General features: G+C 48.6%; 1 protein-coding gene and 1 long non-coding RNA gene across 5 annotated transcripts in view; one reads left to right on the top strand and one right to left on the bottom strand.

The window, feature by feature from the left end:
* Positions 1-13331, bottom strand: part of FGD1 (FYVE, RhoGEF and PH domain containing 1) — a 45953-nt gene extending 32622 nt beyond the window's left edge. The window contains exon 1 of the mRNA XM_082205595.1: positions 12805-13331. Coding sequence (XP_082061721.1) covers positions 12805-12934 — 130 coding nt within the window. The 5' untranslated portion in view covers positions 12935-13331. The remainder of the gene's footprint in view (positions 1-12804) is intronic.
* LOC309522339 overlaps positions 1-19131 on the top strand; it is a 232792-nt gene that overhangs the window by 194404 nt on the left and 19257 nt on the right. The gene's annotated exons all lie outside the window — the stretch shown is intronic.

The raw sequence follows: 19131 nt of genomic DNA, 5'->3' as shown, positions 1-19131 counted from the left end.
CTGGGTAAAATAAAAATGCAAATCGCAGCCTTTGCTGGCGAAAGCAGGTTCCCAGCGCCGCCGCCCCCCTTGACAAATTAATCCCTTCCCACAAATTGCAGCAATCACAGTGGGGGGATAAAACAGCTCCAAGGCTACCTTTATATGCACACAGATGCACACACACATAGCAGTGCTCCTTAGTGGGAGTATTTGAAGAAACCTGCAAAGAGAACATCCTTTGCAATCTCTCATACTGTTCTTCCTGGCTTTCACTCTGGCATTCTCAGGGTCAATTAACTTTGTGCCCCACTGATTTCGTCAGTGGGGTGGCACCATAATGCACACCCTCCGTCTTTCTGCCAGCCAGACTGGGGCAGGAAGCAAATGCGCTACAGACCTGACTTAAAACAGTTAAGGCAGAGCACAGTCATGGGTTGAGGTGTGTGGGATTTGGGGCCTGCAGTGTTGGCAGGAAGATGAAGGAGGGGCTACGGCTAGACAGGAACAAGGATTGTGGGAATAGCAGGGGTCAGCAACCTTTTTCAGCCGTGGGATCCCTCAGATCATGTGGGGGGCCAGACTATTTTTTTTGGGGGGGGGTGAACGAATTCCTATGCCCCACAAATAACCCAGAGATGCATTTTAAATAAAAGCACACATTCTACTCATGTAAAAACACGCTGATTCCCAGACTGTGGGCCGGATTTAGAAGGCGATTGGGCCACATGTTCAACCTTCAGTTCTGATTTCAGTACCAGTACCGGGAGATTTGTTAGTAATAATAAAGGAAGCTTAGCAGCTTTGCCCTTGTCACAGAGTGACTAGCACCTGTCCCCAAACTCTTAGGATTAAGGAAAACTGGTTCAAAGCAGGTTTGACCCTCAGAGCCTCCTTTTTCCTGCAGAAATTAAGCACTGAGATATATGCATTTTATTTACGAAGGGACTCATTGACTCACACGCCCTTTCTGTTCTCTCTGATTCACCACTTGCATAAAGCTGTGCCTTCATCCTCCGGGAGGGAACGTAACATGGATTAGAACTCCTACACACCATCCATAAGCCTGCAATAAAACGGGGTGGGGGTGGGGGTCCACTACAGAACCTTCCAGAAAGCAAGTATAAGAGGAGAAGTCTGGGGGGCAATGTGGCCATCAGGGCAGAGTGCGTCTAGGGTCCCACCCAGCAGGATGCGCTGTGTGCGCAGCATATATTTCACACACATTTCTTACCACCACCAAGAACCCTGGGAGCTGTAGTTTATTGAGGGTGTTAGGATTTCTAGCTCTGTGAGGAATTAATTACCATTCCCAGGATTCTTTGAGGGGAGCAATATACTGTACTTTAAAAGTTTGGCTGTGCACACAGCCAGTATAGTGGTACCTTGGGTTACATACGCTTCAGGTTACATACGCTTCAGGTTAGACGCTTCAGGTTACAGACTCCGCTAACCCAGAAATAGGACCTCGGGTTAAGAACTTTGCTTCAGGATAAGAACAGAAATTGTGTGGCGGCAGCAGAAGGCCCCATTAGCTAAAGTGGTGCTTCAGGTTAAGAACAGTTTCAGAACGGACCTCCGGAACGAATTAAGTTCTTAACCCGAGGTACCGCTGTATCTTGAAGTGAAGTAGAGGCAGCGACCATTTAAGGCCCGTCCAATGCGTGCAACCGCACATACGCTCATCACACCAAACCCAAAAACATTGCAAAAAGGGGTAGAATGGGGCATTTGCAGGATTTTTCAATGGTGTTTCAAATATATGCGAATTCATTTAACACGTGGTGCCTTGGAGTGTAACCTCCATGTAAATTCGGAGTTGCCTGTAATGCACATTATCATCAAGAGGAAGACCCTTTAAAACCATTAAATCCAGAACCTAAATTTATTTAACTGCACTTCTGCTTAAGAAATAAATACGGTAATCCGTATTAACTGAAATAGAATGTGCAGGTCCAACATGACAGAATCTATCCCCTGCCCAGCCCTGCCAACAGAGCCTACTTGACAACCTCTGCATGACAACCCTGTAAATGTCCACGCCTGATGTTACAAAGCTGTTGCTTATCTATTTTCTAAGCCCATCACTGGCACTGAAAAAGCAGACAAATTACTGCCACGATTAGCCGCCACATTAGCCAGAAAGGAAGGCAATCCAGGGCCCAGAGGAAAGTGTTTAGCTGGCTCAGAAATAAAAAGGGTTAGGGGGCTTTTTTCAACACTCAGCATCAGGCCTTGGCAATCTCCTCCTTTGCTTAAAAATCTGAGCTGGTTGCAGCCTACCTCCCGACTCCACCCTACAAGATTCTTTCTCTCTCTCTCTCTCTCTCAAACTGTGTCCAGCTTGCAGCAAATTAAAGACTTGCTTGCAAAAATTACAGGGCACCAATTCGAAGCAAGAACCAGAGGCATGATGGCAGTCTGTCTGTCGAGCATCCACTCCTCGCAGCATGCATGTCCTCGGATCTGGTGAAAGGAAAGTGGATCTTTCCAAAAAAGTTTAGAAGCAGGCAAGCCCACCAAGTCTGGCAAAGAGTGGTGGCCATACAGAAGGCTTTCCAGAAGTCCCCACCCCAAAACAAGTTTTGAGTACGTGCTGACCCCCCGTGTTCCATCTCCAGACAAAATACTAAATAGAATCTGAGCACATAAAAACAACCTGGGAATATGTCCAGTATAAGCAGTGCGTGGTGGGGGTAAACAGAGATCCATATCAGCTTCATTATACCCCCTCCCTTGCACAGGGAAGGCCAACTCAAAAGAAGCAGCCCTGTATAGGGGCTGGAAGGAGACTTTGGTGTGATTCAGAATTCAGGGTGTCTATTCCACCAACAGCTCCAGCCCCAGGGCCATCGGAAGCCTCTGTGCACATGATGGGCCCATATGGAACATATTAAGGGTTCTGCAAGAGGGGAAAAAGTTGGAGGGAGGGAAGAGAAGCCAAATGTGGGTGGTGCAGCAGGATGTATCCTGCCCTCACCCTGCTCTGTTGGACTGTTGGGGGGGGTTAACCCTTTGCGTTTCACAGAAGAGGAAGAAGGGGGCGGGGAGTGTCATCAAAGGCCGGAGGCGGAGGCTGGAAAAACAGGAGCAGTTAAGAAACTGCAGGATTGCCAGCTTCTTAGTTGACTGAAGTTCAGGAGCGCTGGCCTGGCCGTATTTCTGGCCTTATCAGTTTCTATCCAAATGCGATTTTGGTTTTAAACGCAGTGTAGTCTTTATGTGAGTATATTGCACAGTGGTACCTCGAGTTACATACGCTTCAGGTTACAGACTCCACTAACCCAGAAATATTACCTCAGGTTAAGAACTGTGCTTCAGGATGAGAACAGAAATCGTGCTCCGGCAGTGCGGCGGAAGCAGGAGGCCCCATTAGCTAAAGTGGTGCTTCAGGTTAAGAACAGTTTCAGGTTAAGAACGGACCTCCGGAACGAATGAAGTACGTAACCAGAGGTACCACTGTATTCAATTATAGGGTATCAGAGTTTTTAGGGGCTAACCAGGCTGGGATAACTGGGATAGCTGGCTTGTGGGTTTTTGAATGTCTGATGTAGATTTTTTCAATTTCATTGTTCTGTATGGGAAAATGACAATAAAGATTATTGTATCGTTACTGGGTGCTCTCTCTCCCCCTTACCCACACCTTCAGTTATTACAGAACAGGAGCCCCACATTTCAGGCACTGCTATTCCTGATCACACCTCCAAGAGACGCAAGAAGTGGCTGGTGCAATCTTGAGGATACACGGGTCAAGTAACAAGGCTGCTTTAATGGATGCCTGCACATTTTTTGGAGTAATATCAGCAGGCTTCTGCCCTGAAGAGCTTACAACACAGATTATGATTGGGGGTGAGGGGGCAGAACCGCAGAGAGGAGGGAAAACATAGGAGAGGAACTGAGTATGCCACAATCCTATATTGGAGTTGCACCAGTTGAGGGGGCTTTAGGATTTGGCAGAAGCCCCAGACCAGGTACGCTGCTATTGTGAGCACCGACTGAGCACACAGGCAACACTTCTCACTCTTCTACCTGCATCCAGGTGCAGGGACTATGAACTGCTCTCTCCATATCACCCCTTGCTCCCACAAACACAGCCATCCTACACCATGTTTTGTACAGACCAAGACCCAACCCATTACCACAGCCATGAGCACTGTGTTTCCAACTGCTTCTCTGTAGCACTGCCAACCAGCGCAAGAGCCCAGCCCAGGTGACTGGTTGGCAGTCTTTGTGTTTTTTTTTAAATAATTTTTTATTAATTTTACAAAATTTTTATGAACAATACAAACAAATAAAAAGACAAACAAACATGTATAGTTTCATATCCTTTTTTTTCATAAACCTTACTTCTCGGACTCCCCCAAACCTCCCCTTTCTACATCCCAATTTCCAAAATTATTTCAGCAAATCCTAAACTTAATTTTATCAAATGTGTTCCTTCTTTATTCTTTTCTTTAACTTAACTTTTTGTCGCTGTAATCTCCTTTTCTTTCTAAAAACCTCAACATTTTAACATTCATCAATTTTGTAATATTTCTTAAGATAGATTTTAAATTTCTTCCAATCTTCTTCCGCCGTCTCTTTCCCCTGATCATGGATTCTGCCAGTCATTTCGGCCAATGTCATATAGTCCATCACCTTCATCTGCCATTCTTCCAGGGTGGGTAGATCTTGTGTCTTCCAATACTTTGTGATGAGTATTCTTGCTGCTGTCGTAGCATACATAAAAAAATTTCTGTCTTTCTTTGGCACCAATTGGCCGGCAATGCCCAAGAGAAAGGCCTCTGGTTTCTTAGGGAAGGTACATTTAAGTACCTTTTTCATTTCATTATATATCATCTCCCAGAAAGCCTTAATCTTCGGGCACGTCCACCAAAGGTGATAAAAAGTACCTTCAGTTTCTTTACACTTCCAAGACTGGTTGGCAGTCTTTGTGGGTTACACTCCATCGCTGCTGGTGCCGTTCAGTAAAGATCGCCATCAATACTCCACGTATTGTTTCTGTATTTGGCGTGGGTTAGTGAGCAGGGTTCCCTCTCCTTCAGACTTGTGGTAAATGGCATCAGGATGGGACCCTTGGAGGTAGGGAAACGAATACAGTGGTACCTCAGGTTACAGACGCTTCAGGTTACAGACTCCACTAACCCAGAAATAGTACCTTGGGTTAAGAACTTTGCTTCAGGGTGAGAACAGAAATCGTGCGGCGGCAGCAGGAGGCCCCATTAGCTAAAGTGGTACCTCAGGTTAATAACAGTTTCAGGTTAAGAATGGACCTCCAGAACAAATTAAGTTCTTTACCCGAGGTACCACTGTACTGCATTTGCTGTCTCTGGTTGTGGGGGTCAGCCTCTGAGAGTATGCCAAGGGGTGCTTCTGATGGAGTGTATAAAGGGGTGAGTAGCCATGTTGGGTGCTGGCAAGCAAGACTGGCTTCTCAGCCAAATTGCTGGAGGAGAGACGGTCCCATGGGCTGCACAGGTGGGAGACTGGCTGGGTCCTTGAGTCTGCACACTTGTATGAACTGTGGTATGTGAGACTTAGGACCCCACCCTGCAGGGCACCTGAAGTCTTTTGGAAGCTGCACACTGGCTGCCTGCGCTGCTGGGGTTCATCATCTGCGGCCACCGTGGCATTGCTTCGTGCGCTAAGGGGACGTGGTATCACTGTGGACACATCCCCAGGTTGACCAGTTCCTTCCATTATGGGCAATGTGGGATTGGCAGGCAATGGCAGCATTGCCAAAGGGCAGGACTGGAGTTTTGCAAAATTTTAAAAACATTCATTTCAACTGTGTTTAACCCTTTACCATAAAGTCATAAAGTTGGACGGGACCTCAAGAGCCCAACCCCTTAGCAATGCACGAATCTTAGCTAGAGCTTCCATGACAGATGGCCATCCCACCTCTGCTTAGAAACCTCCAAGGAAGGAGAGTCCACCACCTTCTGAGGGAGACCGCTCCACTGTCAAACAGCTCTTACTGTCAAAAAGTTTCCTCTTGGAGTGGGCATCAACTAGAGACAAGAGCTGTTCTGCCCACATAGTGGTGGAATATAGAATTCCGCTGCCCAGGGCTTCATCTCAGTTGGGAGTGAGAACTAAAGGACTGACTGGTGGGAGCTATGTCACTTCTTACTCTTCCTTCCCATGGTTGCTAGTTGCTTTCCCTAAAGATAATCTCCCACCAGCTCCACATCATGAGCTCCTTCCATTTGTCTAGTCCAAGAATGGCTAACATTTTTGGAGGGCCATAATGACCCATGCTCAACTCTCTGAGGGCCATATGTCAAAGTGAGCTGTGTGAAAGTGAACGTGGACAATTTTTAATTTTTCCTTTTTTGAAAAAGGACTAGTCCTTCCCCTAGAATATCTGAAGTATTTTAACTTCGACCTTGGAAACAATTATGCACAAGCAATCATTCTAATGTGTCCACCCACCCCCAATTAGTTCCTGTTTTCCCTTCATCATGTATTTGCAAACTGCAGAGCTGTGGGCAGGGCTTGTCTTTTGATTTCACTCTTGCGGCACCAAGCTATTTTTAGGTCCCAATTAAATAATATTTATTATGCATGTGAATCTTCTTCATCAGCATGATTTCTTCTGGCTAAAGAATTTGGGTTTTTTCGTTGCAGGGTTTAGAGGGCACAATGCACATAACTGGAGCCTTCTCCAGCCTTCAAAGCAGGCATAGGCAAACTTGGCTCTCCAGATGTTTTTAAGACTACAATTCCCATCATCCCTGACCACTGGTACTATTAGCTAGGGATGATGGGAGTTATAGCCCCCAAAAACTTCTGGAGGGCCGAGTTTGCCTATGCCTGCTTTAAAGACATCTGCCATACCTTTGCATGTGTGCACAGACGCCTGCACGCAGGCTTACATGGCAATATGGGGCAGGTGGCTGTGAGCCACGCACCACATACATTACTCACAATGCCCCCCCCCCCAAATTTAAGTGGGGAACTTAAATAGCGGCCTAAAGGTTCCTGGCAGCTGCCTGAGGATGCTCAGTGCAGGCACCGGCCCTGTACTTATTTGCATATATACCCTGACAGAACAGATTCAGGGACATGTTAATGATTAAAATTGTCTGACGCTGTATAGTTAAATATGACTTTTGTTAAGAAGCACTTCCTTTGGGCCTCACGCTAATATTCCAATAGAATGCACTTGGAGTCACACCTGGGCAAACTCCTCCTCCCCAAACCTTGGCAACAGCATCGAGCAACAAGACAGCGGTCCCAGCAGTGCCAGTGAAATGTCACAATGACGCAGCGTTGGCACAGCGGTTCGTACGCCCCATCCTAAATTATTTTACTTGCTGGCACAGCAAGTCTTGGGATCCGGTTGTTAGCATACGGCCCTCAACGCCCTTCCCCTCCCATCCGAGAGCCCTTTCCCGTCTCAGGCCCAGGCTTCCCCTCCCCGCGCAGAGCCTGGCAGCTGTTGCTGACACAGTGAACTACAGGCCCAGAGCTCCCCAGCCCGGCCCCTTTCTAAAGATAGCTCTTCTCACCCAGATGGATGGAAAAAAATGGTGGGGCCGGCTCAGTAAGACTGCAAGCAAGGAAAGAGAGCAGGAATCTTCCAGAGGTGCCCCTGGTTTTGGACCAGAGGGGTCTCTGCTGCCCCAGACACGGCCTCAAGACCTTTCCATGCCCACGGCAGAAGAGGACCCTTTCTTACTAGCCATCGCTAAGGCACAGTCCAGCTGGAAGCTGGTTCTCCTGTGCAAGCCCTGCTGAGCCCCGATTCATTTCCGAGGGTTGCATGGGAGAACTTCCCACCAGAGTACGCTCCACAGGTCCAATATGGCTGGTTCCCATTCTGCCACCCTTAAAGGGAAAGGGACCCCTGACCGTTAGGTCCAGTTGTGGCCGACTCTGGGGTTGCGGCGCTCATCTCGCTTTATTGGCTGAGGGAGCCGGTGTACAGCTTCCGGGTCATGTGGCCAGCATGACTAAGCCGCTTCTGGCAAACCAGAGCAGCGCATGGAAACGCCGTTTACCTTCCCGCCAGAGCAGTACCTATTTATCTACTTGCACTTTGAGGTGCTTTTGAACTGCTAGGTTGGCAGGAGCAGGGACCGAGCAATGGGAGCTCACCCCGTCACGGGGCTTCGAACTGCCAACCTTCTGATCGGCAAGTCCTAGGCTCTGTGGTTTAACCCACAGCGCCACCCTTTCTGCCACCCTTAGTGATGCAGAAAACCTCTTCGTATAGTGAAGCCACTCATTTTACCTCTGCAGCAGCCTCATGATGGGTCCTGTGCTTCACTCTCCCAAATTTGAGCCTCATGGTTCCCTAGTTCCAAATCCTAATTTTCTCCATAATCCTCTTTTGGTTATGTCAGGAAGGTGCACCATGCAGGCAGCTGGGGAAGGAAGCATGAACCCCTGCTCCATGTTTTGAGACTCAAATAGAACAAGAGACAAAACATGAGGTCCCAGCCTGCACCTACCAGTAACACAGTCTAGGACCTGCCCATGTCAATTAGACAGTGCTAGAGAAGTGAGGGGACACTTCAAAGAGTGCCCCCCCAAACAAGGCTGCAAGGCAAGAATTAAAGTCCATGGATTAATCTGTGGGACAATCCAGTGAGGACTCTCTTGTTTGTTTGTCAAGGTTCTTTTGAGTTTGGTCCATTGCTGTAATAAAAGAGAAAGACAATACGAAATAGGACCTTTGTTGCTAACAATGAACAGTAAGCTTTGCAGCAAAACCCAACTCACGTATAATCAGAAATAAGTAATTCTGTAAATTCCCAGGCAAGTGTCCATAGGAGTACAGCCTTGCCCATTTTCTGAAATTGTAAGTGACCTCACACTTCTTTAAATATATCAAAAGGCACGTGGAGGTTTTGCAATAGGCATACTGATTTAAATAAATTGGCATGATAGTTGTTGTCACAAACACAAAATTCTTTATAAAGTCAACAGCCCTGCCTTTAGGTTTGTGCTTCCTTTCCTGGGGTCCTTTCCCATGGCTCCCCCCACCCATTAATACAGCTGCTCAAAAGAGAAAGCACTGATGAATGAAGTGCTGAGTTAAGCTAACCTGAATCTCGGTTTCCTTTGACTCACTGCAACTGCAGGCTGTGCTCTTTTCCAGAACCACTGTGCTCCCCTGTCCCAGAGCCAAAGAGGCCTGGCTCCTGGTCTCCCTGGACCACATGCATCTCCTACAGCAGGGGTTAGAGGGGCCGGGCCTTCTTCTCCCCATCCTGAGCAGGGCTCTCTGTCCCCCAGATAGTCCCCCTGCGGCTTTCCCTGGAGCCAGGATGTGGCTTTGCTTTTATGTCAACCCAGCAGTGTTCCTCGAGGCTTTGTAATGAAGGAAGATGGGGGAGGGAGAGCAGAACCATTCCTAGGGGCGGAATAAGCAGGCAGGAGACAAGGATGGGCAGCACCTGGTCCAGGCGAGCTCAAGTTTCTCCTGCAACCGCAGCACACTGGGGTAAAGAGCACCTAAACATTATGTTTTAACACATCTGATCCCCCAGTCCTAAATCCTGCCACTTCACTTCCAGGCTCCAGTCGCCCAGCCCTCCTCCTCCTCCTCCTCCAACCACAGGATTCCTGTCCCTTCTCAAAACCCCGAGTCAGCTCCTGTATCCTTCTGCTCCGACCTCTCAGGCTGAAGAGAGCTGAGGAAGGGAGCCCAAAGGAGGGAGAGAGAGACTGTATGCACAACTACAGTGGTACCTCGGGTTACATACGCTTCAGGTTACAGACTCCGCTAACCCAGAAATAGTACCTCGGGTTAAGAACTTTGCTTCAGGATGAGAACAGAAATCGTGCTCTGGTGGCGCAGCAGCAGCAGGAGGCCCCATTAGCTAAAGTGGTGCTTCAGGTTAAGAACAGTTTTAGGTTAAGAACGGACCTCCGAAACGAATTAAGTTCTTAACCTGAGGTACCACTGCACTAGGTTCTGCTTTTGCCTAAAAGAAGCCAGGATTTCCAAGAGGCTTCTTTTCGAGCACAGCATTTTGTTTTCAAGCCGCGCAAGTCAGCCAACTCCTATTGGAAGCAACAAACCAAGGCTTCCTTTGTGGATGAAAATCTGGATTGCAAGATGGAAGCACAACTCTCTCTCTCTCTCTCTCTCTCTCTCTCTCTCTCTCTCTCTCACACACACACACACACACACACACACACACACACAGGCACTGTCTTTAAGAATAGCCGGGTTTCCAGCTGAACCCGTCTGAGTTTCTTTAGCCTTCCTGCGTGCTGGAGGAGTGTAAAATACAGTGCTAGACAGCCAGGCACAAGAAAAGAAAAACAAAGCAAACCAGAAGTGTCTCACACCTCCCCAGCACAAACCTTCACTCCCTTTATTCACACCCCTGCTATACCTCTCCATGGCATTGCCCCCCAACAGCCCAGGCCTGGATCATGAAGGCAAGACAGAAAGAGCATCTTTTCAGTTTTGCCTTATTGCTTCCTCCTCACCTTTTGCTCAAGGGAGCAGCGGGCGAGTCCAGGGTATTAGAGAAGGGAAGGCTGGGAGCTAGGATTCCTGGGTTCTCTCCCCAGGACAGAGAGGGCAGTATAGCCTAGCAGATAAATCACATTTTAAAGGGGAAGGAGGGAGGAGAAGATGATGTACAGGTGCCATTGCAACAACAATGATAAATGCACACAAGTAAACTCCTGCCGCTGGATTAGCTAACAAAGCAAAATAATTGGTTGGGGAGGGGAGAGGAAACTGAATGCTTCAAAAAATTGAATGGGTTGTACACATGAAAGGCTTGTGTCTGTATAGTTTCGCTACACTGTGGCAGCACCCAAGGCGGCTGGAGTCCCACTCTGGCCTCAGGCACAAAGCAAAAAAAAGGGGGGGGAAACAACACAAAGCTTACCCAAGTCTGAATCAACAAAGGAAAGGGGTGGGGAAGGGAAGGGCTTGCCCTGCGTCTGGGGTCACAGAAAAGAATCCACTGTTACATTTCATTCCCCCACCCACCCCCATTACAGCAAAGGCCAGGAGACCATTATCCAGCCCCCAGGGCAACCTGCTCTAGCTACTGGGAAGCCCCACCTTCCTATGAAAGAGTGATGCCCAAAGCCATTAAGGGAATTGGCAATGTAAGAGCTGGCATTTCTGAAGAGCCAGGCCTAGTACCCAAAGGCTGGTGTGGATGCTGAGGACAGAGACCCAGTTCTTCAGCCTCATTTCAAGGAAGGATAATTCTTCCTATTTTTTGTAATAATCCCCCCTCCCCAATCGCCTTTCTCAGGCCTCAGAATGTTTCTAATAATACCAGACTTGTAAGGGTGACTCAAAAGGCTTCAGTCTCTTGTGTGAGATTCTTCACAGTGGGAAGGGGGTGGGGGAGAGAAAGATGAGGAAAGAGACGCACACCCCCCATCCCCTTGCACATTTCACACTTACATCTTGACAGGATGCAATTTGCAAATCAGACCCAGAGAAAATGACACCAAATCCTGGCTCCAAACTTAATTCCACCTATGAATGTATGAGTTGTCAGGAGATACAGGTGATCTTTTCTGTATTAATCCTGTTAAATTTTCTCTAAGCCTTTGTGTGAGCCTGTGGCAAGGAGTTCCACTGGTGCAATTCCAGTAGGCCAAGTCCTTTATCAGTCAGATTCAGAGTGGGGCAAGCTGTCTTGCAGAAGAGTTATAGTCAACAAGCTGAACAGCTTACTCCCAAGAAAGGGGTAGAAAATTGTGTGGTCTAGGATGAGGGGGACACCCCAGAGTCGTTTGGGACTGGACTTAACTGCCAGGGGTCCTTTACCTTTACCTTATTACATCTTGCAAAGCAAGAAGACTCTGAGAAAGATTAGAGAGATGCTTGGGGAGGAATGAGAGCGCAAGCTGCAAAACTAATGCTCTTGCAACCCTCCCCCCTTCCCTTTTCTGAACCTCCCCCATTGCAATTTAACTGCATACCTCTTTGTTTCAAAAGCTGCCTTCTTGGTCTTTTATCAGGTTTGGGAATTTGCAAAGGAAAGAAATCAAAATGGCAGGGTTGAAAGAAAATCAGGGCCAACTACAAGAACTGTGGGAGAGAAGGAGCGGTGGGGCAGAGGCAGCTCTGGAGAAGAGAGGGCGGCTGCACTATCGCTGTAAGCTCTTCGGGGCAGAGAGCTACAGAGTTGGCAGCCTAATCCCTCCTGTGCTCCAGGACCTCCAGGCACGTAGAATCATAGAATCATAGAATCATAGAATCATAGAGTTGGAAGAGACCACAAGGGCCATCGAGTCCAACCCCCTGCCAAGCAGGAAACACCATCAGAGCACTCCTGACATATGGTTGTCAAGCCTCTGCTTAAAGACCTCCAAAGTAGGAGACTCCACCACACTCCTTGGCAGCAAATTCCACTGTCGAACAGCTCTCACGTTTCGGAGGAGAGTGCAGATGAAAGAAAAGAGGCCCGTTGCCCATTCTTATTTTTAACACCTCCAGCGACCCGAAACTGTTGCAAACTATGGACTAAAAAAAACCACATATTAATCCACATTTGGTAGAGCTCTTTTATCCCGAGCTAATACGTTTGCGCGCACCACTCCCCAGATTCCCACCAGACACCACACACATCATTTCCTAGAGAGAAAACTGCCATTTCGGCATACTGCTCTAGCCACTGGACTCCACTCCCCAAATGCGGAGCCAGATGCTCCTGGCGCAAGCGCTTCTTTGATCTAACCATTGCGCACGACTTCCCTTGCTCAAGGTGCAAACCGAAACCAGAAATCCACCTCCGCTCCAGCCTTGAAGGAAGGCTCTCCCATTGACCAGCCAAAGACAGAAAACGAGGCGCCCCCCCTCCCGCCCCCCAATCCCTTCTCCCTTACCGGCTCGCATCTGGGGAGAGGAAGCTGCTCCCGCCTCGATGTGGTACGAAAACCTCATGGCTTTGAACTGCTGGGAATAAGATCCACTGGGTTCCGGGCAGGGCATCCCCATCACGCTGGCCCGCTGCATGATCGCACGGCACCCCCCGCGCCCGCTCCTTCAGTCCCCCCAAAAATCCCTCCGAGGCCGCCCCCCAAACGCCAGGCTGCCGAGAGTCCCCATCAAACGGCCCGATCCCCTTCAGGAAAAAAGAGAGTGGATCCGACTGCAGCTCAATCGACCGAATAGATCCACGCTCGAGCAAAGAAAGGGAAGGCGGGTGGGGGAGAGCGAGCGATGGATCCAGCCTGGGTTGGCTGCGCGCGTGCGTTCCCCCCCCTCAAAGACAGATCCTTGCAACAAGTCGGCGCAGCTCTTGCAAGAAGCATCGCCTTGGCCAGGAATGTATCAGAAAGCGAGCTGGGAAGCTTTTCCACGTTGGAGCGTCTGCTCCCATTCCCCCTTCGCTTCCTCCTCCGCCTCCCCTCCCTCTCCCCTCCTCGCTCAGTGGGCTGGCTCTTTCGTACTGCAGCGCCAGGCGCTGAGAGCAGATTGCTTGCAAGGAGATTTCAAACCCTCCTCTTCGGTCTCTTGGGCTGCGTGTGTGTGCGCGCTTTCTTTTTTTGTTTTAAAAAATTGGATTGAAGTGGGATTTCGTTAGCAGCCACACACAGACATGGAAGTCGATTGGCTCTTGCTGTCTGGGGTGGAGGATTCTCTCCACACACACACCCGCCTCTCTCCAGAATATTGACAGAAAAAAAGGCTGAAAAAAGGGGGTGTTGGCAATTTATTTCCTCGCACTTGGGAGGGTTCCACTAACAGCTGTTGTTTGAAAAATCAGCTCGTTTTGAAGTCAGTTTGCTTTGAGGTTTCTCCCTCTCTCTCCTCCTCCAAGAAGGTTTCCACGGTTTGGGGGAAGTCTCAAGTCAGCCTTTGATCTTTCTCTGCGTTCAAACGAACTGCACATTTGGGGATCAAGTATCCCCCCCAAAAAAATATTGATTCCCCCTCCTCTTCCTGAACCCTGATTTCTTAGCCTTTAAGGTGTCCGTCTAGTTCCAGCGCCACACTGCCCCCTGAAGACTTGCCCTCCCCCTCTACAATAATCCTTTTAGAAAACATTTGAAGCCAGTTTGTGGTTTCAGAGATCTCTAGATTTCCTGGTCAGCCCTGAAACCTTAGAGTTGGTTCCCTCCCTCCTTCTCCCCCTCCCCACATTAAAAATGTGGTTACACATTTTTAATAGCATCACAAACTTTTCTTTCTAGTAAGGTTCAAACAGACAGCAAACGTTTATTTTCCAAGATATTTCAGCTGCTTCCTTCACAAGAGTCAAGCTTCTTGGAAATTCTGGCTCTCAAGTTTTCTAAGGAAATTTAACAGTTTAGAAGAGTTCCAAGTCCGTTGTAAACTCTGAACTGTCTTCAAGCGGCTGCATCCCACTTTTTAAAACTAATAATAATAAAAATAGCATGGTCTGGATTTTTGTGGCTTCACAGCCAAATTCAGTTGCGCTTTCCTTTTTTTAGCTGCTTTTGAAAGTAAGCTGGCTTCTCTGGATGGAGGAATAAAGGACAAATATAGGCCAAAAACAAACAAAAGAGAAAAAGCGCCCCCCCTTCAATGTCTGAACCCTTACAGAACTAAACAGTTGTTAACTCTGCTCCATGTATGGGGGGGGGGAGCCCTCTCAGATAATATGCTTGCAAACCACAGCAGCTGTGGACAATCTAAGTGATTTAAAGGCACAGAGCCCTGCTTTTGCCAAGTCAGGAGGTGCATTGGCAGGGCAAGACGGCGATGCCCATCCCATGCCAATGTGTTGAAAGCAGAAGTGCCCAATCTGCTTGCTCTGCTTGCTTGTTGCAATCTTTGGAACCAGCCTTTCAGAACTCCTCATCTCCTCTGGGCAAGCTGTGAAATATATTTTGCTACCTTGGCAGCCAAATGCCACCTTTCCTCACTATTTTTGTACAGCGAGTAGGATTCAGTAGCAGATCTGGTGCAGTTTGCTTGCACCTGCCCAGGGCCGTGGGGGTGGGGAGGGGCTAGCCAGTTTTTTTGCCCCCAGTGAAGCTCCATTGAGGCTCCCAGCCATGGCAGTTGCCCCCCCCCCATCCACAAATATTATTGAAAACATTGAAAGTACTCAATTATCTGAGGTTCTGCCCCCCCAGTAGAAGCCTGCCCCCCCCCGCAATGTCATATTTACGGGGATTTCCTTTTAAAAAACTCAACAATTTTGGCTGGCCGCCCCCCCCCCAAAAAAAATCCTGGCTATGCGCATGCATCCCAGCTTGTGTGTGTACACAAATGGACATGGGTGAGGTGCCAAACTGGGTTTTTGACCCGGGTGAAATGAAGCCTAGTTTTGCCGCTGCACCTGCTCTCCCAGCTATCCCTTGCGTTTCCCTACCCCCACTGCTGAACTGCACTGATCCCTTTGCTCCCTCGGCCCTCTTTTGAGCTCACTGATGCCTCACCCCACTGGGCACTACTGTTAAGAGCAGGGGGTGGCGGTGAGGGGAACCCGTGGCTAGAACAAGGGTTGGGGGACCTCAGGCCCTGGGGCCCGAAGGAGACTCTGCAGGCCTCTCTTATCTGGCCACACCTACCCTCCGGGGGGCCATGTGCCTCCCCCACCTTCCTCCATGCCCTCTCTGAGTACTTTTGCCTGTCTGGAATGTGCCCTTGAACTCTGACAGTTTCTGGTGGAGGGTGATGAGGGGTGTAAGAAATCTCCTTTTGTGTGGCTGGAATGTTGCCTCCCGTGCAAAGGCACGAAGAAGCCGCCACTCTTGCCTCTGACCCTACCCACTCCTTGCCTCTGTCCGCACCCAGCATTGGCAGGAGGTTGCCCATGGGAGAACGTGGCCTCAGGTTGGAAAATCCCTGCGCTAGAGAGAGCCTGAACCCCTTATTCCTCACCCCTTGGGACCCAGCCCTCCAGCCCTCTAGCACCTCCATCCAAGACGCAACAGGTTGCTGGGTCATAGTGCTTGTTAATGAAGCCCAGCTCCAAATACGAGGCTCGCCAGGACAAGTCACTGGCTCTCAGCCTAAATTACAGCACAGAGTTGTCCTACCTCCTCATTTTATTTGTATGTTGCCTTTCCATAGTTAAAGCAATGACTCTCCGGCTGCCAATCAGTTTCTGGGCCCAATTCAAAGTCCTGGTTTTGACTTACGAAACCTTAAATGGCTCAGGGCGGCGTGGTGTAGTGGTTGAGAGCGGTGGACTCGTAATCTGGTGAACCGGGTTTGATTCCCCGCTCCTCCACATGCAGCTGCCGGGCTACTCACACTTTTCTGAAGTTTCTCAGCCTCACCTCACAGAGTGTTTGTTGTGGGGGAGGAAGGGAAAGGAAATTGTGAGCCGCTTGGAGACTTAAGGGGAGTGAAAAGCGGAATAGCAAATCCAAACTCTTCTTCTTCTGGGCACCACAGTTCAAGAAGGAAACTGACAAACTGGAACGTGTCCAGAGGAGGGCAACCAAAATGGTCAAAGGGCTGGAAACGATGCCTTATGAGGAACGGCTAAGGGAGCTGGGCATGTTTAGCCTGGAGAAGAGGAGGTTAAGGGGTGATATGATAGCCATGTTCAAATATATAAAAGGATGTCACATAGAGGAGGGAGAAAGGTTGTTTTCTGCTGCTCCAGAGAAGCGGACACAGAGCAATGGATCCAAACTACAAGAAAGAAGATTCCACCTAAACATTAGGAAGAACTTTCTGACAGTAAGAGCTGTTTGACAGTGGAATTTGCTGCCAAGGAGTGTGGTGGAGTCTCCTCCTTTGGAGGTCTTTAAGCAGAGGCTTGACAACCATATGTCAAGAGTGCTCTGATGGTGTTTCCTGCTTGGCAGGGGGTTGGACTCGATGGCCCTTGTGGTCTCTTCCAACTCTATGATTCTATGATTCTATTCTATGATTCTTCTTCTTCGGTAAAGGTAAAGGTAAAGGGACCCCTGACTCTGGGGTTGCGGCGCTCATCTCGCTTTATTGGCCGAGGGAGCTGGTGTCCAGCTTCTGAGTCATGTGGCCAGCATGACTAAGCCGCTTCTGGCGAACCAGAGCAGCGAATGGAAACGCCATTTACCTTCCCACCTATTTATCTACTTGCACTTTGACGTGCTTTCAAACTGCTAGGTTGGCAGGAGCAGGGACTGAGAAAACAGTAGCTCAGGCCGTCGCAGGGATTCGAACCGCCGACCTTCTGATTGGCAAGTCCTAGGCTCTGTGGTTTAACCCACAGCGCCACCCACGTCCCTTCTTCTTCCACCTCTCCCCAAATGAACTCACGTGGAGCCCAAGATCATCTTCTGAGGCCCTCCATGTGCCTCTTCCACGAGAGGTCTGGAGGAAGGCCTTTTCTGCAGTGGCTCCCCGCTTGTGGAATGCACTCCCCAGACCAAAGGCCCACCTCATTCAGCATTCTGTTCTCCTATTGGCCAGTAAGATGCCTGTGGGAAACCAGGGAGCAGAACCTGGGCACAAGAGCCTTCTCTCATCCAATGCTTCCCAGCAACTTGTACTCCGAAGCACTGCTGTCTCCATCACGGCAGGCAGCGCTTGAGAGCCCTCTCCGCTGTGACTGAACCTCCAGGCACAACAAAGCCTATATATAAGCCAAGCAGAGTTGGACGAGTGGCAAAAACAAGGGGTTATCATGCACCACTTCCGTTACAATACATGGTTGATGGGCTACACCTGGCTTGGGGAGTGACAGATAGGGCAGGTCTGTGTTAACTACGAGGTCTGAATCAAACTTGCTGCCATGGTATGTTTGGCTGTTGCAAATCCATTTACCCCTGGCCGCCAGCCATGTTATTCCCGTCCCAAAATCAGAGATGACAGGCCTTAGAATCCCTTCCCAGAGATCTGATTTTCAGCTCTTTCCTCCTCTCACTCATCAGATCACGCTTCACTCTCAGAAAAATGGACAAAACTCAGATTGCGGCATGCTAAGTTTGAATGGATCTTCAAAGGCAACTGTTCCTGGCGGGTCTGGATTTTTCTTTGCTGGGTCCCTTCTCTGGATCTGGGCTGCTGAATGAAATTCCAGCTGGGGAGTGGAATCCTGGCTATTTCCTGTCCTCTCTATACGTACTTAAAATCTTCCTAGGGTCCCGTGTTTCCTATGGCCTCTATACTTCGACAACAGCACAAGGAAGACTAAGAAAGAAAAAGAACCGCAGCCACCCATTTAGATATGGCAACAGCACATAGGTAAGAAGCAAGTGAGACGCATGACACATTGGAAATCAGCCTGAGAGCCATAGATCAAAATTTCCATATGGCCTCGGATAACCCCTCAACCTATATTTCTATTTTCTTCCTGCATTCCAAATAGCACGCCTTCCAGCTGTAAATATTTAATAGCTACTTTTGCATTATGTATATAGATTACTGATGCAGACTAAATTTGGTTGCAATCCTGCACATTCTGTGTGTGTGTGTGTGTGTGTGTAAATATATGTAAAAATAACTTGTTTTAATAGGCTGGCCACAATCCAGATCTAATTGCGTGTAGTCCAATTATTTTCCTGTTCAGAAAACACACATGGACACACAGCCAAGTAGTTCAACAGGGCGCATAGGGACACCAAAATGCGAAGGCACATCATGATGCGCATGTGCCTAGGGTGTGCATTCACAAGCACCTGTTTTGGCATTCTAATTGTCCTTGTTGGAACAGGACATCTGCGTCTAAAACTAAGGCTTACCCACCACTGGTACTTAACATCTAACTTACTAAGAAACTAATCCTTACACCCTTGCTAGCATGTACAGAATCACACTCTCAGTTTTGGACTGTAGGGACAACAAATTTATGCCCTAAATTTATGTGCCTTGCAGGTACCGGTATTTTTCAAAAATTATTTGGCATTATATAATCTCCAGACTCCATGCATTTTGAAGTTGCTCACTGGCCTGCGCACTCAGGATTCCCTTGTTCACGGAACATAAATGAAGTTATGTTTTATTCAGTAAAGAAAAATCCTCAACAGTCTGGGCTGAGAATATCTCAAAGATCACCAGCTTCTGTTTCAGCTGGCCTGAGACCTTCGTCTCTCTTCTGAGGTCTGGATTGGAGATTCCTCAAAATCTGTTGAGTGGGGTCCTAAGACAAGGACTCATGTTAAGTTGTGGGCAAACATGTCAGACGACACAGAGATTCTTTAAACAGCTCTTCTTTATTCAGATGCCAGAACAGAACTAGGCTGAGGAGCTCAGTCAGCCTGCTTATATAAAGCTCCAGAACAATGCAACTGTTGCCATTT

The sequence above is a fragment of the Podarcis vaucheri genome (assembly GCF_965113315.1).
Source record: "Podarcis vaucheri genome assembly, chromosome: 17".
NCBI classification, from domain to species: Eukaryota; Metazoa; Chordata; class Lepidosauria; order Squamata; family Lacertidae; genus Podarcis; species Podarcis vaucheri.
Note: the sequence above shows the minus strand (reverse complement) of the source record. Positions and strands in the feature narration are given on the sequence as shown.